This window comes from Rattus rattus, chromosome 4 (assembly GCF_011064425.1).
Source record: "Rattus rattus isolate New Zealand chromosome 4, Rrattus_CSIRO_v1, whole genome shotgun sequence".
NCBI classification, from domain to species: Eukaryota; Metazoa; Chordata; class Mammalia; order Rodentia; family Muridae; genus Rattus; species Rattus rattus.
In genome coordinates, this window is record NC_046157.1 from 3,023,769 (window position 1) to 3,051,566 (window position 27,798).

Below are 27,798 nucleotides of genomic sequence, written 5' to 3' on the forward strand. Positions count from 1 at the left end.
GAGCAAAGGGTACCTGCCTCTGTCTCTCAAGTGCTAGGATTGAAGGTGTGCACTGCCATGCCCAGCTTATGCTCATGTCTTCAATGTCTTTATCAGAATATATTAGCTATATGTAATAATGGGTTTCATTAGGGCACTCTGACACACACACACACACAAACACACACACACACACACACACACACACACACAATGTGTTTTGATCATATTCACCTTAATACTCTCTTTCGCACTCCCAAAGGCCCCCTTCTTTTCCCTACCAGCTCTCCTATGTTTTTGTTTTGATTTTAGTGATCCACTAAATATATTAAGGCCTTTGACAGGAGAGTTGAGTCACAGGTTTATTTAGTGAATTGAGTACCTTCCCAGTGACTTAGGAAAATGTCTTAACTCCCTCAGCAACCATTAAGGAACTATCTATAAATCCTCAAAAAGGAAGGGGCTCTCCTCCTGTAACTGTTTCTGTAGGGCTAATAACAGGTTGTCCTGACTTTACCAAGTTGGGGTACTGGCACCGAAGATGACTGGGTCTTCTCTTGTCTTAGTCTTTCCCACAGTCTACTGTGCAGGCTTCATCAATCAGCCTAGCATAGAAGAGGTCTTAAGAGTTTATCTTTCAGTTTGTTTCCCCTTTGGGCATGTTTTCATTTTTCAAGACTGGGTCATGGCTGGCTGGCTTTGCAGTGTTGTGTTTTATAAGAGAATATTCAACTGCAAATGCAGTATTTGGTGATTTCCTTGTCATGATTTAAAACCTGCGATGTTCAAAGGCTAGTGTGTAAGGAATATAACTAACAGATGCTAACATGTTAAGGCTAGTGTGTAAGGAATATAACTAACAGATGCTAACACGTTAAGGCTAGTGTGTAAGGAATATAACTAACAAATGCTAACACGTTGCTTCCTTGCTTTCAGTCTCTTTATATACTTGCCTGCTTTCAAGATGTCGCGACACTTTACCCCTCACCCGTTAGAATGCTGTCTATGAGGTTTGCACACTCATTCCTCTGACACCTCTGAAAGCAGACATCTAAAGCTAGAAAATTGTTACTGTAAAGCGATTCGTCACACATCTGCATGATGCTTAAAGTCACCTTTTCCCTGGCCAGCTACTATCTGTCTTATAACCCCTGTTGCTGCTGAAAGTTCCTTCCCAGGAGATGTGAGCAATTCCACCCACCCTCCTAAGGTCCCAACAACAAATCAGGCATAATTCCCACCCAACTTTACTTAAACCAATGAGTTTATTAGATTTTTTTTTTTTTTTTTTTTTTTTTTTTTTTTTTTCAGAGCTGGGGACCAACTCAGGGCCTTGCGCTTTTCTAGGCAAGCGCTCTACCACTGAGCCAAATCCCCAACCCTAGATTTTCTTAAATAGCATAGAGGAGGGGTTATGTACAGGGATGTGGGTGCTCCTCCTCCAACAGTCAGCACCTGAACAGCCTTTACCTAGCAGAGATGAGGGCTTCCTTAAAGCTGCATAGATGGGGTCCCCTTCCCCTAGTCTTCTTCAGTCTAATTAATATTCCTGGAACCATGTGCAAATAAGGCAGTGTTACATACAGTGGGTGGTAGGGAGTTGGGTATTCAGGTAGGGATCTCATGATCCTCCTCCCCAGCTCTCCATGGGCATGTAAACAGTCAACAAGCCCAACTGCAATAATCTTTACCATGAGGTTCAGCTGAATTGCTTGGAAGAAAGTCACTCACAGTGACCTCCCATTACCAGGAGTTAAGCTTTGGCCTGTCTGATATGCTCTGTGATCCTTCAGTGCTTTCCCTGGCTTCTTGCATGACCACATGACCACATGTCAGGACTTAGCACATGGGGAAGAACTGGGCTGGTTTGTCTGACTCACACAGTAGAGCTGGAATCTGTCACGTATAGGATAGGATCTCATGTAACCCAGGCTGACCTTGAGCTCCTTAATTGTTCCTCCATGACCTCAGTCCTGGGATTTCAGGCATGCATGACCATATCTAGCTGTACGTCTTTGTTTATTTAGTTAGTCTTTGTGTGTGTGGTAGGGTCATTAGGTGTTTAGCTCTAATCGCTTCACACTCACTGTGTACCTCAGGTTCTCACACTTGTGCTGGGAATGCAGATGTGAATTACCACATCTGCTGCTTTTTGTTTGGTTTAATTTTTAGACTTGATGTCTTAGTTTGGGTTTTATTGCTGTGAAGAGACATCATGAGCACAGCAACGCTTACAAAGGAAACCATTTAATCGCTGGCTTGGTTACAGCTTCAGAGGTAGGTCCATTATGGCAGGAAACATGGCAGAGTGCAGGCAGACATGGTGCTGGTGAAAGAGTCTATCCGTATCTTGATCCAAAGGGAGCAGAAAGAAGACTGTGTGGCACACTGGGAATAGCTTGAGCATCGGAAACCTCAAGCCAGGCCCCACAGTGATGGACTCCCTCCCATAAGGCCACACCTCTTAATAGTGCCACTCCCTGTGGCCAAGCATTCAAATACATGAGTCTATAGGGACCAAACCAATTTAAACCACCACGCCTGGGTTTTACTATTCGCTTTGGCTGGTCTGAGACTCACAAAAGTCCTCTTGCTTCTTTCCAAATGCTGGGATTAAAGGTATGTGCTACACTGTTCATGGCCCTGGCCTGGGCTTTAAATTTAATTTTTTTTGTTTGTTTTTGGACAAAGGGTCTTTTTATGTAGTCTTAGCTGATTAGACGTTCCCTGGTGGACTAGGATAGCCTAAAATTTTCACCACTTTTCCAGCTTGTGCTTTTGGAAAGCTGGGGTCATGGGTGTGTATGAACCATGCCCATGCTGCTTAGGGGCAGTGCTCAGGGTGCTGCTAGTTCTGCTCTTACCAGCAGCTTGGAGGTCTGGGCAGAGAAGTCATAAAGGGAAGTCTGTATAGTAGCAGCCATGGAAAGTCTAGAGTACAAGATGCAAAGAGAGATGGCAAAGGGCTGGCTAAATGTGGAGTATCTGGAAATAAGTTTAACTTGTGCTTGGTCTATAGGACTTTGGGAGAAGCCAAGAAGAGCTGGACATAAAGAAGCTGTTGTTTTCCTTGCAAAGAGCTAGTTCTCTCTGTATTAATCTGAATGTTTACTATATTTCCAAGAGGCTTTATTGGAAGATGTATGGGCAAAATGGTGTACTGTGGGGTACCCTGTGACACACCCTAGCATCACGTGAGACGATTTGGGAGTAAATTGTACAAATTAGTTATAAACTTGAGAAGAAAAAGCAAGCATTGGCCAAGAAATTGTTGACAACAGCCATGCAAGGAGTTTGGCTCTGTTCTATAATGCATGATATGGACGAACAGGATTTAAAATTTCCTGTTGGTGAAAGAGAAGGAAATATAGAAAAAGCCAGGAGGTTTAGAAACATCATAAATATATCAGGAACTCTGCATGTGACAAAAATGATATGGTAAATCATATCAAATTTGATATGGGAGGGGCAGTAGATGTTATCATTGCCACTGGAAGAACAATGTTAGACCCTTGCTAGATACCTTATATATTCATTAATGCCAAGGAATGAATATTTTTTATGTTGCACTGCTAAGAATCAAACCCAGCAGTCTTGGCACATGCTAGACAGTTGCTCTGTTTGAGGCTACACCACTAGTCTGCTGTGGTGTGTGTGTGTGTGTGTGTGTGTGTGTGTGTGTGTGTGTGTGTGTGTGTGTGTGTGTTAGTTAGTATCTACCACCCATGTAGAGGCCCAAGATCATTTTCTTCCCTTGCTCTTCATCTTATTTCCAGTTTTGAGATAGTCTCTTACTGAACCTGACCAGTGAGCCCCAGGGCTTCTTCTGGCTCTGTTTTCTATCACTGGGACGACAGGGGTGTGATGAAGCCAGAGTAGTGTAGGAAACACGTTACCCACTACACCATCTCTCTAGCCCACAAACCTGAGGGGTTTTTTGTTTGTTTTTTTTTTTTATATATTTTTTTAAGACATTAATTTTTTATTTGTACAAGTTCAATGTCACTATCTTCAGACACACCAGAAGAGGGCACCAGATCTCATTACAGATGGTTGTGAGCCACCATGTGGTTGCTGGGATTTGAACTCAGGACCTCTGGAAGAGCAGTCAGTGCTCTTAACCGCTGAGCCATCTCTCCAGCCCACAACCTGGGGTTTTTAACATTAAATAGCAAACTAGAAGAAAATCCAGAGAAGTATTTTCTAATATAAACTCAGAAGGGAAAGTTTGACACAAAATACAGTGACAAGAATTGAAATAGATACATTTGATTACATTTAAATTAGACAGCTAGACATGGTACTACACAACCTGTAGTCCAGCATTCACCTGGACTACATAGTTTAAATTGACAAAAACAAAACAAAAAAAACCCCACAAATTTCACAGCCAGGAATGGAGGTACACGCCTTTAAACTTAGCACTCAGGAGGCAGAGGCAGGCAGATCTCTGTGACTTCAAGGACAGCATGGTCTACAGAGTGAATTCCAGCATAGCCAGAGCTACATAAAGAGATCGGGACTAAAAACAAAAGACCCACCAACAAAACAAAACAAAAACCTGCCAAATTTCTGCATGTTCAAATCTTCATTAAAGGCTGGGTAGAAGTTTAACTCATCCCTGAAAGACCCATCTCTTCTAATAGATAAGAGTTTATAGTAGAAAACTATCACAATTCTAGGTTCAGAAAGACTATTGGAATGTATTTTAACAATATGATAAGGTTTTTTATTCCATTTATAAAAACGTTTCTTCTCCTGGTGGTAGAGTTAGAGTGAGTATTTCCTAGCTCTTAGTACTTTGTGGATAGTGTGGGGGGGTCAAGGTTCCTGATTCCAGTATGAGGGTGATGTAAGACGATCAGGTGGATGGGACTATTCAGTTGTGAATGTTAACTTTTGGGCCCAGTATCCACATTTGTGGAAAGTAAACCTGTCAGATGCAGTGTGAATGTGAGTGGACCCATATCTGTTGTGCGAAGTAAATCAAAATGGATTTAAATTGGAGTTGGTTAAATGACTGATGGCAGAATTTACAAGGGGTAAGGCTGACTTTGCTGCTGCATCACTAAAAAGCCCAGGTGATTGCTTCCAAAGCTACAGCCCTGGACTCTGAACAACTTTTCAGGCTACTCTAATAGTCTAACAGCGTCCTCTCTTAAAGGCCAAATCTGTCAGAATCTCCTTGGGAAGCCCTTGTTTACTGCTTCTAAAAGCTGGGGGAGATGGCTTTGCAATCTCTTCTGGAAGGGCTGTTTCTATTCTGCTAAACCATTCTTTTTGTTTGTTTTTTTTTTGCTTTTTTTTTTTCGGAGCTGGGGACCGAATCCCAGGGCCTTGCCTTTCCCTAGGCAAGCGCCACCACTGAGCTAAATCCCTCAACCTGCAAACCATTCTAACCTGTGGGTCCCAACCCCTTCTTGGGGTCAAAAACTTTTTTTTTTTTTTTGGTTCTTTTTCGAGCTGGGGACCAACCCAGGGTAAAAACCCTTTTATAGGGGTCACCTAAGACCATCCTGCATATCAGACACTTATGTTATGATTCAAAATAGTAGCAAAATTACAGTTATGAAGTAGCAACGAAAATAATTTATGGTTGTAGGTCACTACAACATGAGGAACTGTATTAAAGGGTCACATGCAACATTAGAAAGGTTGAAAACCACTTCGCTAGACAATGATAGGTAAGAATTGATTTCCCAGATGTGAAGTGGAAACTTAGGGTTTCTTTGGAAAGTCAGTTTTGTCAGATATTTTTTTGCTGGAGCAAACGTGAAGAGGTGTTTTCCTGAAGCAGACACAGGTGAAAGGATGTTTTGCTAAAGTAAGCATGTGAAAGGACATGTGAAGAATTCTTCACTAACTACACACATGTATTGGTTCACCTTACGTTGCATAACAGAGCTCCATTTGACATGACTCCATATAGAGATACACACCAAAAAACTTATGGTGGTGTTCTGGTGGCTTCCTGAGACTCAGACCAATTGGCAGAGTGATATCAGCTGATGCAGACTCGTGTGGAATTTTGCCAAGACAGACTCATGTGCTGAGGCAAGACCCATGAAGAACACGTGATATTTGGAGGGTATAAATAGGACTCAACAGACAGTGACAGAGGCTGGCTTGCATAGCTAGCTTTGCAACTCATCTTTGATAATCTTTACTTCATTGAGAGAGCATAGAAGAGAACTTCTGGTGTTCCTGTTGGTCCTGGTGCTCCTGCTGATTCGTTCTGATTTGGCAGCCTAGCTGTTTCTGCTAGGTCATGCTACTGCTGCTGATTCATGTTTGCTATCCCAACACTACTGAACTGGACTGCTGGTGTATTCGTGAAGTATTTGTGAGTGGATTGACACTCACAAATGTCAAATGACACTCACAATTGACAAAGCAGACTGGATTTGCTCCAAAGAACAATTTCTAAACAGGTCCTCTTCCCCCGTATCCTAATAACCTTTTTTTCCTACTCCTTCTGGTGGGTGATAGGCTAGAAGGGAGGTTAAAGCATCTAAGAACCCGTATTAAAAGTAAGACTTGGGAAAAAGCCAAGCTCACACAGATGTGCCTCAAATAAAAGCAAAAAAAAAGCACTCCTACCACTGGAGTGACCTTGGGGATTGGGAAGTACAAGCCAGCCTTTTGCTAGAAGACAGTGCTAAAGAAATTTCACCACAACTTTTTAAAAATTTTTTAATTAATTAAATTAATTAATTAATTTTGGGGGACTAAGTCTCACTGAGTCACTTGACCACCCTAGAAGTGGACTGTAGACCAGGCTGCCTCCCAAGTACTAGGATTGAAGACGTGCAGTGCCATACTTGGCTCAGATCTTTATAAAAAAGAACACAGATTTTATTGTCACATGATTATAATAACACCAAGGCCACAAAACAATATTAATAAATATTTCAGACTATACATCCAGCAGAAGATACCTTTTTTGTTTATGTTGTAGTTTTTTCTTTTGAGACAGGGTTTCTTTGTCTGGATGCAGAGAAACTCACTCTGTAGAAGACCAGGCTTGGTTCCCCCTGCCTCTGCCTTCCAAGTGCTGCTACTAAAGATGTGCCCTGACTCCTCCAGCACCACTAGTGTGCAAAAGATACCTTTAAGAAAATATCATTGCCATCTCAACTTCTCAGTGTGGGGTTTTGTTTTTCAAGACATGGTTTCTCTTTGTTGCCCTGGCTGTCTTGGAACTCCGTAGACTAGGCTAGTCTCGAATTGAGAGAACCATCTGCCTCTTCTACCAAGTGCTGGGATTAAAAGTGTGTACCACCACACCCAGACAATATCAAACTTCTGTCTCTGACCATTTTTGTCTTAGACTATTTCTAGTTGGAAACACATTGTAGCAGAGTAATATTATCGGGTCTTAAATATTTAAGTTTGTAGCTATATTTGTTACATTGTTAAAATATAGGTGAAAGGTCAAAGTAGTTCTCAAAGTTGCTGCTTGAGATGTTTGGTCTTCCATCTTAGGGCAGGTGGTGTAGCTCAGTAATAGGAAACTTGTGAGAGCTAGTGTCCTACTCTAGCAACACAAAATAATATAGTGATGTATTATGTAGTGATGTGTAATATAGTGACGGTGATAGTAATTACAGTGTCACAGCTCTGAATGTCACAGTATCCTGGCAGTCCTGAACCACAGAATATCACAAAGTCCCACTGCATAACAAACCTCACTCAAGAGATTTATTGAAAGAGACACAAAGTGGTGGCTGCTTCTGCTAAGGGGAGAAGCAGCAGGAAATTGAGCAAAAGACAGGTTTATATAGGGTTGTGGGGTGAGAAGTTTTCTAGGGTGAAGACTGGTACAATTTCAAGCCAAGCCTAGGGATTGGTGGGTTTGGGGGCTCAGGGATGGTGGGTTTTTAGAAGGTTTTTGCTCAGAACTTTTACCGTACAGTAATAAAAACCTGTTTGGTCCTGCTCATTTGCCTCTTGCCTTGTAATACCTGATCAGTGTCTCTATCTGAGTGTTTTAATGTGACATGGCAGGACTCCTAACTGTTTTGTTTAAACCCGTTCCTGTTGAAGTTTTCTTTATCTGCCCAACTGCTTTGCCCAGCAAAGGATCTTGTGTCCTCCAGATACTCCTAAAATCAGACTGTCAGCAAGCCCTTAGATGGTTGAACTCAAGGTTTCAAATAATCTGGCCTTTCTGGCATAATTCTTGGCATGCCAGAAGAGGGCATCAGATTACACTATAGATAATTGTGAGCCACCATGCAGTTGTTGGGAATTGAACTCAGGACCTCAGGAAGAGCAGGCAGTGCTTTTAACCATGGAGCCATCTCTCCAGCCCTATTGCTGGTGTTTTGTTTTGTTTTTAGACAGGCTTCCTCTATATAGCCCTATCTGTCCTGGAACTCATACAGACCAGTCTGTCTGTGCCTCTGAGAGCTGGGACTAAAGGTGTGTGCCAGTACACACCTTTGTTTGAGAAAATATATAATACCTCTGTAGACAATTTTGCCTTACCAGTTATATTGAAGCTTCTCAACTGTCAACAAGAAAGGCAAACTAGATCTCCTGTAGGGGGCTTTTTCTCCTTATATCATCCCCTTACTTTTTTCTGTCTATCTGTTCTGCTTCAATAGTCCACAAACATGTGGTAAGCACTCATTAAATATATGGAGTGCAGTGATTCTCATTGATTACTTATTTGCCATCAGCACATTCTTTCCAAACTTTAATTATTGCTGTCAGAGTCATGAACAGTACCAGTAGATGATGCAACAGGCAAACTAGGCACTGGCCTGCTCCCAGAAAGTGCATATGGGGTTCCTGGGACCATGGAAAGGGGGTCAGGCTTCTTCCACAGATTCACTCCCCTTTCAGACGGTTTATTCAGAGGCAGAGCAGTCATCGTTCCCACACTCAGACTGCTATCCTGGGACCATGGAAAGGGGGTCAGGCTTCTTCCACAGATTCACCCCCCTTTCAGACGGTTTATTCAGAGGCAGAGCAGTCATGGTTCCCACATCCAGACTGTTATCCTGCCAGCCCCACCACTGACTCTTGGTTCCTTCTGAATGCTTTCTGTGGCTCACAGTCAGGTTCTGCCTGAATAACGCTCATGCCTTGTCTCTTTGCCTTACAGAGGAATGTTTGCTGGGGGATTGAAGGAAATGGAGCAGGAAGAGGTCTTGATCCATGGTGTGTCTTACAACGCCATGTGCCAGATCCTGCACTTCATATACACGTCTGAACTAGAGCTGAGCCTGAGCAATGTGCAGGAGACCCTGGTGGCTGCCTGCCAACTTCAGGTGAGAGTTGCCTTGTCGATCGAGAAGACTCAGACCTGTGGGGGGCTTCACCAGAGACCTGTGGTGACTGCTGGTGTGAGGTAGGTCAAGAGGGCAGGAATGCCAAGTCATAAGGGACATTATGGAGCAGAGAGGGCACCTTGCTGTTGAGCCTTGGGAACTGAAGCAGAGTGCCTCCAAATTCCCTGCCTGCCCTCTTCTTCTGCCCTTGACTCTTTTCTACTTACGAAAAAATGATTTGTTTATGTGTATGAGCATTTTGCCTGTATGTATGTATGTAGTATGCCATGTCAGAAGAGGGCATCGGATCTAATGCAACTGGAGGTATGAGTGATTGTGAGCCACCATGTGTGTGCTGGGATTTGAACTAGGTCTTCTTCAGGAGTAACATGTACTTTAACTGTGAAACCATCTCCTCACCCTTGCCCCCGGTTTTAAGTTTATTTAAGTTTACCCTATGTGTAGGGTATTTTGCCTGTATGCTTGTCTGGGTGTCTCGTGTGTATCGTGCCTGTGGAGGACATGAGAAGGTGTTGGGTCCCCTGAGACTGGAGCTGCAGATGGTTGTGATCTGCTATGTAGTTGTTGGGAGTCAAACCCAGAGTCTTCTGTTGCAGCCAGTGCTCTTAACCACCTGGCCATCTCTCTAGCCCCACTTTGCTTCAGCTTTTGAGATAATCTCAGTATGGCCCAGTCTGGCCTAGAGTGTATGTAGTTTAGGATGCCTAATCTCATGGCAGGCCTGCCTTAGCCTCCAGAGTGCTGGGGTCACAGGCATGAACCAACGCTCCTAGCTTGTCCTTTCCTTCTTTGCTGCTTCCTTCCTCTGGCCTGGTTTCCCTGTATGGAAAAAAAAATACAAGCTGTCCAACCTGAGGTTCGTGTTTGTGATGGTCTTGTGTTCTGTGATGTCCCGTGCCCTGCACTACCCACAAGTTTTTCCTGCCCACCAGTTGTGTTTGCCCACTTTCTTCTTTCTTATTTTTATAAACAGTCTTACTGTATTACACACAGACCTTAAATTCACAATCTGGCCTCAGCCACCTGAGTACCTGGTCCCATACACATGTGCATGGTCCCCTTTCTCTTTTCTTTATTTTTATTTTTTTGTATGTTTTATGCTATGTATGTATGTATGTATGTATGTATGTATGTATGTATGTATGTGAACATGTATGCCTGGTTCTGGCAGAGACAAGAAGAAAATGATCTGGTACTGGGGCTACAAATGTTATTAGTTTCCATATGGTAGTGAAAACCAAGCCCAGGTCCTCTGTAAGAACAGTAACTAATCTAATTCGTTTAGGTTTATTTTATAGGTGTGAGTGTTTTGCCTATACCATATGTGTGCTCGTACTTAAAGACATCAGATAGATCTTCTAGAGTTGGAGTTAGGGATGGTTGTGAACCCATGTGGGTCCTGGGAACCGAACTTAGGTTCTCTTGCAGGCAAATACTCATATAAATAATATCTTTAAACATTCTTTTTAAATATATAAATACATACTCTTAGGTTTCTTTCATTTTGTTTCCTTAAATAAAAAGTTCAAAGCTAACTTTTAGGGAAAGCAGCTATAAGGAGTGGGAAAGACAAGGAGGAAGAACCATGGTGGTTCCCTCCAACTAAGAGCCAGGAGGCCTATGGGAGCAGCAGGGCAGGGGCGGTGGCCCCAGTAAGCTGCCTAGCGTATAGGCTCAGCTACTCTAGAGCTGAAGGGGCAGAGAGTGGCCAATGAAGCAACCCCATCTCCCCACCTGGGTTGAGCAAAGAGGTTAGAGAGAGGCCCTACAGCTTCTTCAAGGAGGACACAATGCTCAGTCCCACAGAGGGCCTGTGAGTGGGAAGGGAAGGCTGGATCCCATTGGGTAAGCTAATATCAAACCGGCAAGGTGAGGGGGATGCTCCCCCACCAATTGCAATGACAGGCCCATCAGGAAGGAGGGGAAGTGAGGGAGGGCATTTCTGCAACAGTCTGAACTTGTGTTGGTGTGTCAAGTTTTACCTGATAGAACGTGGTGGAATCTGCAAATCAAGTTTGGCCATTGCAGCTGGTAGTTTGCCACCATTTGCTACATCCTCCAGTACCTTCACGGTGCCCCTAGAGACGTGGGTCTGAATCCTAGCCAAACCAGCCTTGTTGGCTTGCTCAGGAAAGGATGTTCCATTCTGAGGCTGTCTGCTTGGGGATCCTGTACCAGATGAGCCTCAGCCGTATCTGTTTGGGATTCCACACTGCAAGGGATCTTGGTGCAAGGGGATGGGTTATTTCTAAGGTGGCACTGCTCATTCTCACTCAGGGCCCTGCTTTGTCTTCAAAGCTCAGGTCCTTGGCAGAAGTAGTATTTTAGGGAAAAGATGAAGACTAGAAGAGCTGGCTAGGGAGTTAAACAATGGCGAAGGAAGATGTCCAGGAACCACAGAGAACCTGGAGAATTTGGTAATGGGGCATGCATTTCTCTGCTTGGGTAGGTGTCTATTCAGCCTGCACTATATTGTCTGGCAAATGAGCATGAGTTTTCTTTTTTTTTTTTTTAATTCTAAACATTAATATACTTCAAATATTAGCAGAATTTCTCTGTATATAGTTGTTAATTTGTTGGTGATAGTAGTTGAATCAGATCAGTTGAATCTTGCAGTTCCCTCAGAGAACCGGTTCTAGGGCTCCCTGTGGATATCAGAGTTCAAAGGTCTGTAGGCCTTCTGTAAAGTGGAGTATCCATTGATGAGTAACATACCTACATGCTCCTTGTATGCCTTAGATCATCTCAAGATTGCTGTATCAATTAAGTGCTGCACAAATAATTGTTATACTGTCCTGTATAAACGGATGAAGTGAAGCTGGGTATGGTGGAATACACCTTTATTCCTAGCACTTGGGAGGCAGAGATATGCGGGATCTATGACGTCAAGGCCAGCCTGGTCTGCAGAGTAAGTTCCAGGACACACAGGGCTACATAGTAAGACTCTATCTCAAAAAATAAAAACAACAGAACTGGGGTTGGGGATTTAGCTCAGTGGTAGAGCGATTGCCTAGCTAGCGCAAGGCCCTGGGTTCTGTCCCCAGCTCCGAAAAAAAGAAAAGAAAACAACAACAACAACAACAGAACTGGTGTGGCAATGCGCATTTGTCATCTAAGCACTCCCGTCCAAGGTGGAGGCAGGGGAAATCATCTACATAGTTAGTGTTGGGCTAGGCTGATGGACAAAGTGAGTTAGAGGACAGCTTGAACTCAACATAGTAAGACTTTATCTCAAAACAAAAATGTGTGTATATTTTTCTATTTTTGGTGAGAGTCCAAAATTTTGTTTTTCTAAAAAATAGATGTAGTGGTATGTGTTGTTTTTTTGTTTTTTTTTTTAAAGATTTATTCATTTATTATATATAAGTACACTGTAGCTGTCTTCAGATGCACCAGAAGAGGGCATCGGATCTCTTTACAGATGGTTGTGAGCCACCATGTGGTTGCTGGGAATTGAACTCAGGACCTCTGGAAGAGCAGTCAGTGCTCTTAACCACTGAGCCATCTCTCCAGCCCCGTGGTATGTGTTTTTAATCCCAACACTTGGGAGGCTAAGACAAGCTACTGTGAGTTTGAGGCCAGCTTGGGCTACTCAGTAAGCTCTTGTTTAAAAGTAAAAGACTTTAGCTGTACCTAGTTTACTATGCAGGAAGTTATCCTTTTGTCTTTGCTTTGTCCTGCTTTGCCTGGCAAGTGCCAGGTGTCTTTGAGTAGCCTTCAGGGCTCTGTTGCCTGATTCTCAGCTTCCTCCTTCCTCAGTGCCTCTATGGCCTGCCTTCCCTCCCTCCCGCCAGTGCTGTGCAGCTAGGCACAGGTACTGCTGCCACCTGGGAATCTTGTACCCACTGGAGTAGAGTGGGTTTCTCAGCCCAGGCCGAGGCCACAGGATGGGTTCACAGCTTTTCAAGAAATATGAGTCTTGAAATGAGTCACTAGCATTGGTGCTGGTGAATGTCTGGAGAACCTTGCTGACAGTTCTGTGTGTAGTATTAAGTGGCAGTGGCGGGGCCTGATCTGCAGTTCCAACTGATGTGGTTTTTTCAGAGAATTTGACAGAAAGAGCCATGTGTACTGTTGGTTGCAGCACCTTGGCTCTTGTAGAGAGTGCCAGTGGCCACAGGTTCCTTCCAAGCAGTCTGTGACATATCCTACTTCCTTTGCACTCAGACTTTCACTCTGAAAGCAGGTGGTATATATCAGAAAGCCTGTCTGCTGAGTGGTGCTTGTGCTCGTCCTCAGCCTGTTCCTTCCCACTTCACCCTTGTTCTGTAAATGGAGATCGAGGCTCTGAGGGGTTAAGAACATGCCCTGTATTACCACAGCAGGTTTTAAACTCAACCTGCAGGAAGTTCCAATTTTCTATCAGAAAAAGTTGGGGATGGTTGAGGAAAGATTCCACCTTGCTTTCCCCAGTCCCAGAAGGCCAGCTTCGGGGACAGCCAGCTCCGCATGCCTTACTTCTGCTGTCATCCTGCCCTTTATACCTGGATGCAGTCCTGCAGCTCAGACTTGAGTGGGTATCCTTCTTTTTACAGATACCAGAAATTATCCATTTCTGCTGTGATTTCCTCATGTCATGGGTCGATGAGGAGAACATCCTTGATGTTTACCGGCTGGCAGAGCTCTTTGACTTGAACCGTCTGACCCAACAGCTGGATACCTACATCCTCAAAAACTTTGTGGCCTTCTCAAGAACTGACAAGTACCGCCAGCTTCCCTTGGAGAAGGTCTACTCTCTCCTCAGCAGCAATCGCCTGGAGGTTTCCTGTGAGACTGAAGTGTATGAAGGGGCCCTGCTCTACCATTACTCCATGGAACAGGTGCAGGCTGACCAGATCTCACTGCATGAGCCCCCCAAGCTCCTAGAGACTGTGCGTTTTCCCCTGATGGAAGCTGAGGTCCTCCAGCGGCTGCACGACAAGCTTGGTCCTAGCCCACTGAGGGACACAGTGGCCAGTGCCCTTATGTACCACCGGAATGAGAGCCTGCAGCCCAGCCTTCAGGGCCCACACACAGAGCTTCGTTCAGACTTCCAGTGTGTTGTGGGCTTTGGGGGCATTCACTCCACACCATCTACAATCCTCAGTGACCAGGCCAAGTACCTGAATCCCCTTCTGGGAGAGTGGAAACACTTCACTGCCTCTCTAGCGCCCCGAATGTCCAACCAGGGCATTGCAGTGCTCAACAACTTCGTGTACTTAATTGGAGGGGACAATAATGTCCAAGGATTCCGAGCTGAGTCCCGATGCTGGAGGTATGAAAGGGCACTTGTCATCATTGCCTTTATCCTTAGGCAGCTCCAGGTGCGGGAGTTGTGGGTTATGCGGGCTGTTTGGGGACACGTTATCAGGGCACATCACTACAGACCTGGTTCCTGCATCTGCCTTTTACATGAGTGTTACAGCTTTTCTGGGCTATCCCTGTGTCATGTAATGGAGTCCAGATGAATCCAGACAAAGTGGACCACAGTGAAATAAGGAAAAGGGCTCAGATTGCTTTCTCGCCCCCTGACCTGCTGTCCAGAAACTCTGAAGCACAGCCACCTATCCTTGCTGTCTGCAGAAGGTCACTGGCTGCCTGTGCTCAGGGAGCATGCCTTATTCAGTAAGGGGCTGGCGCAGTGGCTCCTGCCATCTTCAGCCTGCCTCTTCAGTGTCCTTTTTTCAACGTCTCTACTCTTTTTCTCCATATTGCCAGCCAGGATGTCTTCCAGATGCTGCCTGCTGGAGCCCACATCTGAGTACAGAGAGTGGGAAGGACCAGTAAGCATCATTGAGCCTTCACTAAGTCCCCCGTGGGCCTGTAGTCAGATGAGTATGTACTCAATAAATACTCTGGGAGGAGGCAGTTTTTCTTGAGGGAGTTTTGTGAACTGATTTGATCTGCAGGTTGCTTCTAGCTGTGGTCCCAGAGATCCATTTCTTTGGACAGAACAAGAGACATTAGTTTAAGTCTCCAGCTACCAATGGATTTTAAGGGGCCTTTTCTCTTCATTATACCTTGGTGTATGTGGGAACCCCTGCCATCCCCGGTGCCTACCACAAGCTAAGATGATGTTTTTAGAGAGCAGCTCTGAGCTGAGTGCCGATGTAATTCACTTTGACATGCAAGCTGTGTTTTTGGCTGTAAGGGTAAGGCTGGATTCTGCTCTGGCCCTGCCACATGAATCAAGAAAGCACAGTGACACTGACCAAGAAGAAAGCAGGCATTTCTTGGTCATTTCTGTTCTCTTAGCCCTAGGAAGCAGTCATCTTCGATAAACTGATGAGACTTAAACCTACCTATAACACATAACGGTTAGATGGTTGGGATTGCAGAGTTCAGAAAGAAGGAAATGACTCACTTCCCTTCTAACTGAATCCTGTCTTCAGTGAACATGGATGAATTTGCCTTCCCTCAGGTCAAGCCTGCAAGCTTCTTTCTTGCAGGGCTCTGCTTCTAGCTGTGGGATTAGGTTCAGACTGCCCTGCCTTAGCTATTCAGAGCTACAAAGCAGACCTCTCCAAAGCACTGACAGCTGGGAGCTGAAGTTGGAGCATGGCAGGTGGGATCAAAGGAACAGGAATTTACAAGGTTGCTGTGGCAAGGACCAGGCCCTGCGTGCCAGCTGACTAGGGTGTCTGTCATCTCTGCCAAATGAAAACTTCATTTACTTCCTAGTCATCTCAAGCCTTACAAAGCTAGGGGTACGGCTCAGTGTTTAATGTTTCCCTAGCTTGAGTAAGTAAGGCCCTGATTCCACCCCAGCACTGTGTGTTTTTGTTTTTGTTTTTTGGTCAAACTCACTAGCTGAGTAGTGAGGATGACCTTAAAATCCATGGCCATTCTGTCTTCATCTCCCAATTGCTGGGAAGTGGCTGAATCCCTAAAATAGATTTTTCTGAGTTTGTTTCTTTTCTGTATTCATAGTTTACCAGATTTAAAATCTATAAGCTCTTAGAATGTAAGAAAACATTATTTTACAGTAGATAAAGTATTGCAATCTGAGGACATAGTGCTTAGCAAATATGTTCTAGAACTCTGATGTTGAACTTGTAAGAAATGGTCCTGTGAAGCAAATTGATTTGCCCTTGTTTCCACTAGTTCTTTTATTTTCTTTCTTTGAATTCATATATATACAAAGTGTTTTGGCTTCATATCACTACTATGAAATATCTAAAGTAACTAGTTGATAAATAGAAAACATTTATTTACTGCATACTTTGAGAAGTTTAAAGTCCAACCAAGACCATGCAATTTATGCAGTATACCCTCTGGTTTGTCCTATGTTCCTATGTGAGGGTAGATGGCAGCGGAGGGAGCACTGAACCTATAGTCACATTGTGGTCCAGGAAACAGGAGGGAGAGCAGAGTTACACAGTGTTGTTTAAAGACAGGGTCAGAGAGAGAGAGAGAGAGAGAGAGAGAGAGAGAGAGAGAGAGAGAGAGAGAGAGAGAGAAAGGGGGGTAGTGGTGGTGCCCTCCTTTAATCCTAGCATTCAGGAGGCAATGGCAGGTAGAGCTCAGAGTTTGAGGACAGCCTGATCTACAGAGTGAGTTCTAAGACAGGCAGACTTACACCAAGAAGGTGGTAGGGTGTTCTTATTTTGCATTCCTGGCTGGCCCAGAACTCTACATAGACCAGGTTGGCTTTGAACTTGGAGCAGTGCTCTGCCTCCACTTCCCTGGTGCTACAATAAGAGAGGTATGTGCAACTGTAATAGGTTTCACTATCTCTTGGGTGTGTTTTCCAGTGATCCAAGCAGGTCTACAGTACCTCCCCAAACGGTCACTTTGAGGATCAGGTTTATCTTATGGTTACTATTGCCGTGATGAAACACCATATACAAAAACACATTGGGGAAGACAGGGTTTAATTCACTCACATTTCCATATCACAGTCCATCATCAAAAGCAGTGAACGCAGGAATTCCAACCGAGCAGGAACCTTGAGGCAGGAAGTGATTTAGAGGCCTTGGAGCATTGCTGCTCACTAGCTTGCCTTCTATGGTTTTCTCAGCCTGAGTTACAGGAGCCAGGACAACCAGCCCAGGGGCAACCGCACGCACAATGAGCTGGGTCCTCCCACAGCCTCATCTTATGAAGGCGGTTTGGGTTTTTTTGTTTTGTTTTGTTTTGTTTTTTTTTCCAGTTGAGGCTTCCTCTCTGCTCTCTGATGACTCTACCTTGTGTCCATTAACATAAAAACTAGGCAGCACAAGGCCTTTATAAACAGACCTTTGGAGGCGTCCATCTAAATCTATGGGAGTTACCCATGCCACTCTGTACTTTTTTCATAGCTGTAGCTGAATAAATTAAAGTAGTATTTTGGGTTTTTCTCTTAAGGATTTCCATGTGCCTTAAAAATTCTAATAGACTTAAAAACACTAATAGTTGAGCCTATCATCCCTGTCGTTTAAGAGGCTGAGGCAGGAAGGTTACCAGTTCAAGATCTGCCTGGGCTACTGAATGAGTTAAGATCTAGCCTGGGCAACTTAGTCAGACACTGCCACAAAATAGTGAAAAGAAGTCTGGAAGCCAAATTTGGTGGTTCTTACCTTTAATCATAGTCCTAGGAGACAGAGACAGGCAGATATCAGTGAGTTTCCTTCAAACAAAGGGAGAATGGTGGGCTGGGGTGATAAAGCTTAGTAATAGAACTCTTTAACTCTTGGTTCTTCAGTGTATACTCCTCACACCACCACAGTAATGGAAATACAGAAGAAAAAACAACTTGCTAAATTTGACAAAGACCTAGAACATGTTTGAACATAGATTTTACCTCTCGATTTATAGTAGTTTGGCAATTCAAATATGTGGGTTAAAATTATTATCTTAGAAAACTTTGGCTGCTATAACAAATACCACAGAGTAGGTGGCTTAACTACCAAACACCTGTTTCTCATAATCATCTTTTTTTTTTTTTTTTTTTTTGGTTCTTTTTTTTTGGAGCTGGGGACCGAACCCAGGGCCTTAAGCGCTTCCTAGGCAAGCGCTCTACCACTGAGCTAAATCCCCAACCCCTGTTTCTCATAACCTTGGTTCTGGAATATCATCTTATTAAGTCTGGTGAGGACCTTTTCTTGCTGTGTCCTCACATAGTAGAGAGACTATCTCATCTCCTCCTTTTCCCTTCTCTTCCCTCTTTCCTCCCTCTTTCCTTCCTCCCTCTTCTTCCTCCTCTCTCCTCTCCCCTCCTCCTCCCTCTTTCCTCCTTCCTTCCTTCCTCCTTCCCTCCCTCTTCCTCCTTCCTCCTCCCTCCTTCCTCCTTCCTCCTTCCTCCTTCCTTCCTTCCTCCTTCCCTCCCTCTTCCTTCTCCCTCCTCCCTCCTTCCTCCTTCCTTCCTTCCTTCCTCCCTCCCTCCCTCCCTCTTCCTCCTCCTCCTCCTCCTCTCTTTTTTTTTTTTTAGTGGTTTTAAAGACAGAGTTTCTCTGTGTGGCCCTGGCTGTCCTGGAACTCGCTCTATAAACCAGCCTGGTTTTGAACTCAGTGCTGGGATTAAAGGTGTGTGTCACCACTGTCTGGCTTTTAATCTCTTAATAGACTTAATCCTGTCTTAGGCTCCATCCCTAAGACCCGAGTAAATCCGAGAGCATTGTCAGGGATTTCAGAGGGTTGGTTTTTGGAACACAGGCATTCAGTCCACAGCAGTGTTAGCTGAATTGTAGGTAATATTGAATTTTGGGCTGGAGAGATAGCTTAGTCTGTAAAGAGCTTGCTTTCCAATCATGAGGATCATTCAGATTCCTGGTGCTCATATAAAAGCCAGATGTGGTGGTGCCCATCTGTACTCCAGTATGTGGCAGGGGTAGAAACGGGAGGATCCTGAAGGCCTGTTGGCCAGCCAGTGAAGCCAAAACTGAGCTCCAGGTTTGATGAGAGACTCTATTTCAAAATATAAGGTAGAAAGTGGTATAAGAAGATATCAATATTGACTTTTGTCCTTTACAGGCACATATAGGAACATATCAGCACACATAAAAACATTTTTATAAAACATCCTCTTAGTGTGTCCATGTGATCAGAGTCATAAAGAGTGTGTTCTCTACTTCCACCATGATGATGCCAGGGATAGAATTCAAATCATCAGGCTTGGCAGAAAGCAGCCTTATTCACTGAACCATTTTATCAGACCTGTGTGGTACACACCTGTGATTCCAATATTTGGGAGGAGACAGGGGGGTCGAGTTACATAGGGAGTGCAAGGCCAGACTGGGTTTCATGAGACCCTGTTTAAAAACAAAGAAACAAAAACCCAAGAGGCCAGTGATATGGCTCAGTAGGTAAAGGCACTTGCCTCATAATGGCAATTTGTATTTAATCCCTGAAACCTGTACAAAGGTTTAGAATAGACAAAAATGTCCTCTGACCTTACGTACATGCCATGGTATCTGCATTGTCTGTCTGTCTGTTTGTCTGTCTCTCTCTCTTTCTCTCTCCCCCCACCCATGAACACACACACATACATACACACTAATACAAGCAAAAATAAACTAGAAAATGACTCCAGTAAAGAGCAGCATGGTCAGCTGAACGTGGCCATTTATATCTGTGATCCTGGTGCTGGGAAGGCTAAGGCAGGAGGATTGGTAGTTAGAGGCCTTCTGGTCTACTTAGCAAACTTAAGGCCAGCCTTAGTTAATGTAACAAGGCCTTGTGTGGGGTGGGGAGGAAGAGATCAGATACAGATAGGTAAAAGAATAAAATCTATAAACCTATAGTTTCAGGGAATATGTGTTTGTGTTTTCTTAAGCCTGAAACCACAAGGTCCAAAGAATTTCAGCCTAAGAAACTGAGGTTGAAGATCAGAGAGAATCAGGTGGGAAACTCCAGAGTCTTGTTTTGCTGTGGTAGGGGAAATGGCTTCTGACCTGGCTGAACTTAAAACCAGGGAGGAGGGGAATGCACATACATAAAGAAGGTCAGTGTGCAGGAAAGGCAGGGGGTGTCCCCATTTAACCAGATGGCAAGTTTCTCAGCCTGCCAGGATAATGTCATGAGACCCTGTTTCAAAATTTTGGAAAGGTAGGACTAGAGAGATGACTCAGCTGTTAAGAGACCTTACTTTCAAAGGTCCTGGGTTTGGTTCCCAGCACCCATATGCTGGCTCACAACCTTTTATAATGGGATCTGATGCCCTGTTCTGTCTCATACTTTTCTCTGTCATGCAGGCATACATACAAAAAGAACATTCCTATACATAAAATATATAAGTAAATATTTTTTAAAAATTAAGGAAAAAAGAGGGCTAGGAATATAACTTGTTAGTAGAACACTTGCCTAACATCCGGTGGCCACTGTCTCAGTCCCTAGAGTGTCAAAGGAAAAAAGAATGAGGATAGTCTTAGGTTGTAGAGGGAGTTACATGTGGGCTCAGATGTCTGGGCATCAGAATATAAGCATGCATGGGTTTTGCTGGTGGGTTTGCTGGGAACAGGAGGACAAGGGGAATTCAGGACTCTATTAAGAATAGGTAAGTGAACAGCCACATAGATCTAAAATACAGTAGAGGCCATAGAAGACAGTTGATATGCTGGATGACTGAGAGCACCTGGGTGTGGATTGTTCAGTGGATAGAGACATGGGGAAAGGGAGGGAGGGCAACAGTGACAGGACTGGCTCTGTGCAAGGGTAGATGATTCTTGTTACTTAAGGATTAGACTTTTTTTTAAACAGTTGTCAGGGAAACAAAGCTGTGCCTTAAGGATACTGTATTTTTTCTGTGAGTGACATAATGTGGCCTGATATCAGAAAAGTAAGCTATAGCAACAGTGCTTGAAAGTTGCACTCTCAGCAAGGGGTTAACAAGTGAATGCTTCTCCTTTCCTGCCTCAGACTCTTCTTCCTGTGTCCCTCTTGTCTGGACTGTTCTTCATTGTGATTACCCCCAGCTTAGCCTCAGCCTAGCCGCCTTCCTGGTCTTGTACAGAGTCCTCTGGCTTCATGTAGTCAGCCTCATTTTTTTTCTTTAGTGGGTTGCATTTCCTTTAGTGGGGTCCCTGGAATGTCAGGATCCTGACCTCTGGTAACCAAAGTTCAAGGTGAGAGTTGACACTTCCACTTTGGCAAGGATACCCTGAGGGGATGGGGGTGAAGACAACTTCCCTAGCTGTTTCCAAGCAGGGAACAGGGTAGTTATTTCAGATGTATGAGAGGGCTTAGAGGAACCTATTACTATCAGTAAGAACAAGGATGTGATGGTGCACAAGGTGACCTTTGTAGACCTCACATGATAGTGTTGGGAGAGGCTGGTGTACCCATCTGGATGAAATGCTGTAATTTTGGCCTTCCTGTACACAGGTGAGAGGAAGGTGGTCCTAGAAACACCTGTGTAGCCTGTGATGGACATTTGGGGAGGTACAAACCCTAGAGAGGCTGTACCTGAAAGGGGGGTTCCTGGCTACATTTCCAAGCCACTTTGTGAGTACACTGTGTTCCAGACGTCTGCAGACATGGCTCTGGGTCAGCAAGTCCTAATGGCCAGGATGAAGGATGTTCAGACCAGGCAAATGGGGGGTAGGAAATGTAGACCTGAAAGGGAAGTAGCTTTCCTAGTCACTGACATACTGTCCTTATGTCCTCCAAAGGTATGACCCAAGACACAATCGCTGGTTCCAGATCCAGTCCTTGCAGCAGGAACATGCAGACTTGTGTGTGTGTGTAGTGGGAAAGTACATCTACGCTGTGGCAGGCCGTGACTACCACAATAACCTGAGTGCTGTGGAGCGCTATGACCCTGCCACCAACTCCTGGGAATATGTGGCCCCACTCAAGAAGGAGGTAAGGAAGCCCTACAGGAGCCTTCCCAATTCCTTCCATGGATCATACTCAGACCCAGGTGTCAAGGCTGGTCCTGGAACCGGGTCAGGGAAATCAGGCGTGGTGAGTGGATTCTGTATGGATGTTTGTGGGCCTGTCAGGAGGCCTTGCATTAAGCATTCAGACTCATTCTTCAGACCAGTGCCCCTCGGGAGTTCCCTGTGTTGAGACTGCTATTCGCTTTGTTCCTATACTTCTGTATAGATAGAACGATTTCCAAATATATCAAAATAAAGGGACTTTGAGAGGCTGAAGGGCAGCCTGATTCATAGGTGTTTACACAGACTCTTCTCCTACAGAAAACAGCCATAGGACTTTCCAGAGGCCACAACATACTTTAGGGGCTCCATTTTTATCAAAGACAATAAAAATCATGTACATATAGCATAGTAGTACCTTGGCTTAGTCTAGTTCAGGGATCTTTAAGGTTATGTACATTATACAAACATAATACTTTATGGGTAATTCTTATTCTTTTTGTGGTTCTGAGGTACTTTGGCCTATCTCCAAACCCCTTGGCATGTGGAATCTCATGGCAAGAAGTAGGTCTTGTTGGCATCAGCTCTGAAGCTTAAGACTCTGAAGGAAGGTGTGTGGGTCTGTTTGATGTACTTGCTCCAGACTGTACCTTAGGGATCCCTGGGCCCAGAATCAGGATAGTAGAGTGGGCATACATCCAAACTCTGCCCTTGTCAGGGGCCTGGGCAGGAGCTCTGGCCTTGGGACTTTTTCTACTACCTGCCATTGCTTTCCCTCTCTCTTCCTCAAACCCTTGGAGATTAAGACTGACCTCAATGGATTGGGATTGGGATCTTCTGCACAAGTCACAGACAATAGATCTAATTCTTTTTTTTTTTTTTTTTTTTTTTTTTTTTTGGTTCTTTTTTTTTTTTTTGGAGCTGGGGACCAACCCAGGGCCTTCGCTTCCTAGGTAAGCGCTCTACCACTGAGCTAAATCCCCAGCCCCAGATCTAATTCTTGCCATCCTTTCTATAGGCCCCTAGCCATGCCAAGGCCTTGCTCTTTGCAGGAAGGAAGCTCTGCCCTACTTGTGGAAAAAGGAACAGATTTTACATGGAAAATATCTGAGATCTCTTGACAACTGATGGTTCTTTCCAGGAGTTTAAAAGGCTCCTGGACTCTCTGAGGCTGCAAAGTTGCAATTCGTCATCTTGGCCACAGAAGAGCTGCCTTGAACCTCACTGTCTCAGTCAGGGTTCTATTCCTGCACAAACATGACCAAGAAGCAAGTTGGGGAGGAAAGGGTTTATTCAGCTCACACTCCCATCCCAGGGACGGCACCATTCACAATGGGCTGGGTCCTCCCCCCTTGATCACTAGTTAAAAAAATGCCTTACAGCTGGGTCTCATGGAGGCGTTTTCTCAATTGAAGCTCCTTTCTCAGTGATAACTCCATCTTGTGTCAAGTTGACACACAAAGCCAGCCAGTACAATTGACACCTTGTCAACTTGACACTCAAACACATCACTATTAAGCCTCAACCTTTACTTTTCTTTTTTTTTTTTTTTTTTTTTTTTTTTTTTGGTTCTTTTTTTTTTTTTTTTTCCGGGCTGGGGGCCCAACCCAGGGCCTTGCGCTTGCTAGACAAGCGCTCTACCACTGAGCTAAATCCCCAACCCAACCTTTACTTTCTTATTCATCCCCAAGATCTAAATAACTTTAAGAGTTCCACAATCTTTACATATTAAAGATCAATCCCTTTAAAATATCCAAAAATTTTTTTCTTTTTTCGGAGCTGGGGACCGAACCCAGGGCTTGCGCTTGCTAGGCAAGCGCTCTACCACTGAGCTAAATCCCCAACCCCCTCAATATCTTTTAAAATTAAAAATCTCTTTTAACTGTGGACTCCACTAAAATTCTTTCTTCAAGAGGGAAATATATCAGGGCACAGTCACAATCAAAAGCAAAATCAAACTCTTTAACTGTCCAATGTCTGGGATCCACTCATGATCTTCTGGGCTTCCAAAGCTTGGGTGACTTCTCCAGATGCCTGTACCCCACTGCTGCTGCTGCTCTTGGTGACCATCTCATGGTACTGGCATCTCCAACTGCAACCAGGCTTCACCAATAGCCTCTCACAGGCTCTCTTCATGGTGCCAAACCTCAACTCCTTTGCATGACCCCTTCAGTCCTGGGCATCAATTGCAACTGAAGCTGCACCTTCACCAGTGACCTTCCATGGCTCTCACAGTGCCGTGCCTCAGCTGCTCTTCATGACCCCTTCATGCCTTCAAAACCAGTACCACCTGGGTGACTCTTCCTCATCACCAAGCCCGGCTGCCAACACGAGGTACAACTGTGGCTGCTTCTGGAACACAGCTTCTCTGTGCTCTCAGAAACACTTCCCAGGAGATTTCACCTCAATGATGCTGTTCTCTTCTTAATCACCGCTAATTTCTTAGCTCCAGCTGACAGAATCAATAGCCCCAGTAATGCAAAGGTTTGCTTTAGTGGTTCTGGGATCTTGTTAATCACAGCTGATTCTTCAGCCCCAGCTAACCAGAACCACGGAATCTTCACAATCAAAACAGCAACGGCCCTAAAAAGAGTCTTTAATCTTCCCTCCAAAAGTTCACAAGCCAGGCCTCCATCTTCTGCACTGTTCTCAACATTATCTTCCAAGCTCCTACAGAGCATCCCACAGAGCTCTTCTAGCTCAAAGTTCCAAGTCCTTCCACAGTCCTCCCCAAAATATGATCAGGTTATCACAGGAATACCCCATTCCTGGTAGCAATTTATCTTAGCGTTTCTATTCCTCCACAAACATCATGACCAAGAAGCAAATTGGGGATGAAAGGGATTATTCAGCTTACACTTCCACATTGCTGTTCATCACCAAAGAGGTCAGAACTGGAACTCAAGGAAGCAGGAGCTGATGCAGAGGCCATGGAGGGATGTTAGTTATTGGTTTGCATCCTCTGGCTTGCTCAGCTTGCTCTCTTGTAGAACCGAAGACCACCAGCCCAGGGACAGCACCATCCACAATAGTCTGGGTCCTCCCCACTTGAACACTAGTTGAGAAAATGCCTTACAGCTGGATCTCATGGAGGCATTTCCTCAACTAAGGCTCCTTTCTCTGTGATAACTCTTGTCTTGCATCAAGTTGACACACAGAACCAGCCAGTACACTCACTCACCTTACTTTGGCATCTAGTAGTTACCTTCCTTTTTTCATGCATGTAGTAGTCATCTCCTCTACTATTAACCAACTACTGTATACTAATCATGGAGATTAGTGGTTGCCCTGTCACCATGCAGTGGTGACTTATTAATAACCCAGAAATCATTAATTAGTTACAGTTCATTCAATAAGTTGATGAAAGAAATAAAGGCTGAAATGTCCTGGCAGACTCTTGAAGGGTTAAGTGGAGATGTATTATTTGGGACTGTCTGTCTGAGTAAGGGTCAGAGTAAGGCCTGAAAAAAAATAACTAACCTTTTTCATTAGACAAAGGACATCTCGGGAGGTTCGTAGTCTGTTTTGAGAGGGACAAACCTGGAGACCCCTTGTGAAGAGCTGAAAGGTTAAAGAGCCTAGAAAAGGAATAAGGAGGGCTGTGCTGAGTGAGACCTGTGTTAGTGTAGGGCTGGGCCAGACTTGTGGAGATAGAGGGAAATGGAGGGCTAAGAGTGGTTTAGAGGTCACTCAAAGTGGTTTATAGACTGAAATATAAAACTAGATCTTTGAGACAGATGAATCTAAACAGGGGCCTGACATAACATGTGCCTATAACCTCAGCACTAGGAGAGTACAGGAGGGTCACAGCAGATCAGGCTGCCTTTAGGTCAGCCCGGTCTGCATGGTGACTTCTAGAACTACTTAGCAAGACTCTGTGTTAACCAAAAGGACAAAACAAAATAAAAACAGAAGAAAATGGTCAGGATGCAGACTAGGTGAGTTTTCAGACTTAATGTCAAACACATCAGACATGAAAAAGAAAAACTGATAAATTGGATCTTTTCAAAATCAACTCTTGCTGGTAAAAGACCCTCTGTTTTGTTTTTTGTTTTTTGAATATTTGTTTATTTATTTTATGTACTGTCTTTGTCTTCAGACACGCCAGAAGAGGGTATCAGATCCCATTGCAGATGGCTGTGAGCCACTATGTGGTTGCTGGGAATTGAACTCAGGACCTGAAAGACCTCTTTGTTAAAAGTGCAGTTAATTATTTGTTTGTGTGGCAGAGGTACCTGTCAATGTCAGAGGGCAACTTCAGGAGTTAGTTCTCTCCTTCCAACATTTGCATCCTAGGCATCAAACTAGGGTCCTTGGGGTGGGCAGCACATGCTTTTAGGAAGAGAGCCAGCTCTCAAGCTCCACCCCCAATTTTTAAAAATAGGAATTTATAAAAGAAAGTAGCAGAAAATAGATGCAAACCACATGTCTGAGCCTTAGTATTGAGGAAGGCAAGACAAGTGTTGGCATGTGTACCTTTAATCACACGTGTGAAGCTACTCTGTGTATAAGAGAGACTGAGGGGGCAAGAAAGAAGAAAGTGGGAGGGAACACAAGGGTAAAGCGATTTCTCTGAGAAGACAGATGACAAACGAGCGCAAAAGAAAATCGCATTGTTTGCCACAGGCAACCACACAAAGCCCGCCGAGTGCTGCCTGTCAGGGCAGTGGAGGAAATAGCCCTCTGCCAAATGTTGTTGGCCATGCCACGCAGGGCGCTGGTGTCACTTAGGCTTTGCCCATGAGCAGGTAAATTAGTGTGCTTTCTAGAAGAGCACAGTGTCTTCCCGCTGCTATGCTACTCAGCGCTTCCATCCTGAGGATCTGTCCTGGAGAAATGAAGACTTTGCCACAGATACTAATAGCCGCCTTTTTGCATAATATCCAGAAACTGAATAAATGAGATGTCCTCTAACAGGTTAATGGCTAAATAAACTGTGGTAGAGTCACAGCAAGAAGAAAGAACCAGGGCTGGAGAGATGGCTCAGTGGTTATGAGCACTGACTGCTCTTCCAGAGGTCCTGAGTTCAAATCCCAGCAACCACATGGTGGCTCACAACCATCTACAATGGGATCTGATGCCCTCTTCTGATGCGTTTGAAGGCAACTACAGTGTATTTATATATAATAAATAAATCTTTTTAAAAAAGAGAGAGAAAAGAACTAACTGGGGATATTGGAGAATCTGGACAGGGACAGAAAGCCAGGTGTAGAAGGTTTTATTTTCAGTCTAGGTGAGATGACACCTGCCTTTAATCTAGCACTTGGGAGGCACAGGTGGGGGATCTCTGAGTTTGAGGCCAGTATATTCTACATAGAGAGTTCCAGGATAGAAAGACCCTATTTCTTTTTTTTTTTTTTAATAAGTATATTTTTTTATTTTTTTATTTATTCATTTATTATATATAAGTACACTGTAGCTGTCTTCAGATACACCAGAGGAGGGCATCGGATCTCTTTACAGATGGTTGTGAGCCACCATGTGGTTGCTGGGAATTGAACTCATGACCTCTGGAAGAGCAGTCGGGTGCTCTTAACCGCTGAGCCATTTCTCCAGCCCAAGACCCTATTTCAAAACAACACCTATCCTATTTTATTTGTATGCTGTTCCTTTTTTTGTTTTCTGAGACAGGGTTTCTCTGTAGCCTTGGCTGGCCTAGAACCGACTTTATAGACCAGGCTGGCCTGGAACGCACAGAGAGCCTCTGCACCACCACTACCTGGCTCATGCATGATGTTCTTGAA

At 44.3% G+C, this 27,798-nt stretch overlaps 1 protein-coding gene across 2 annotated transcripts in view; it reads left to right on the top strand.

Annotated features, from left to right (window-relative positions):
* Klhl22 (kelch like family member 22) overlaps positions 1-27,798 on the top strand; it is a 39,043-nt gene that overhangs the window by 4,787 nt on the left and 6,458 nt on the right. For both annotated transcript variants that reach the window (XM_032899882.1, XM_032899881.1), the window contains exons 3-5: positions 9,092-9,257; positions 13,814-14,532; positions 21,845-22,037. In XM_032899882.1, coding sequence (XP_032755773.1) covers positions 9,092-9,257; positions 13,814-14,532; positions 21,845-22,037 — 1,078 coding nt within the window. The remainder of the gene's footprint in view (positions 1-9,091; positions 9,258-13,813; positions 14,533-21,844; positions 22,038-27,798) is intronic.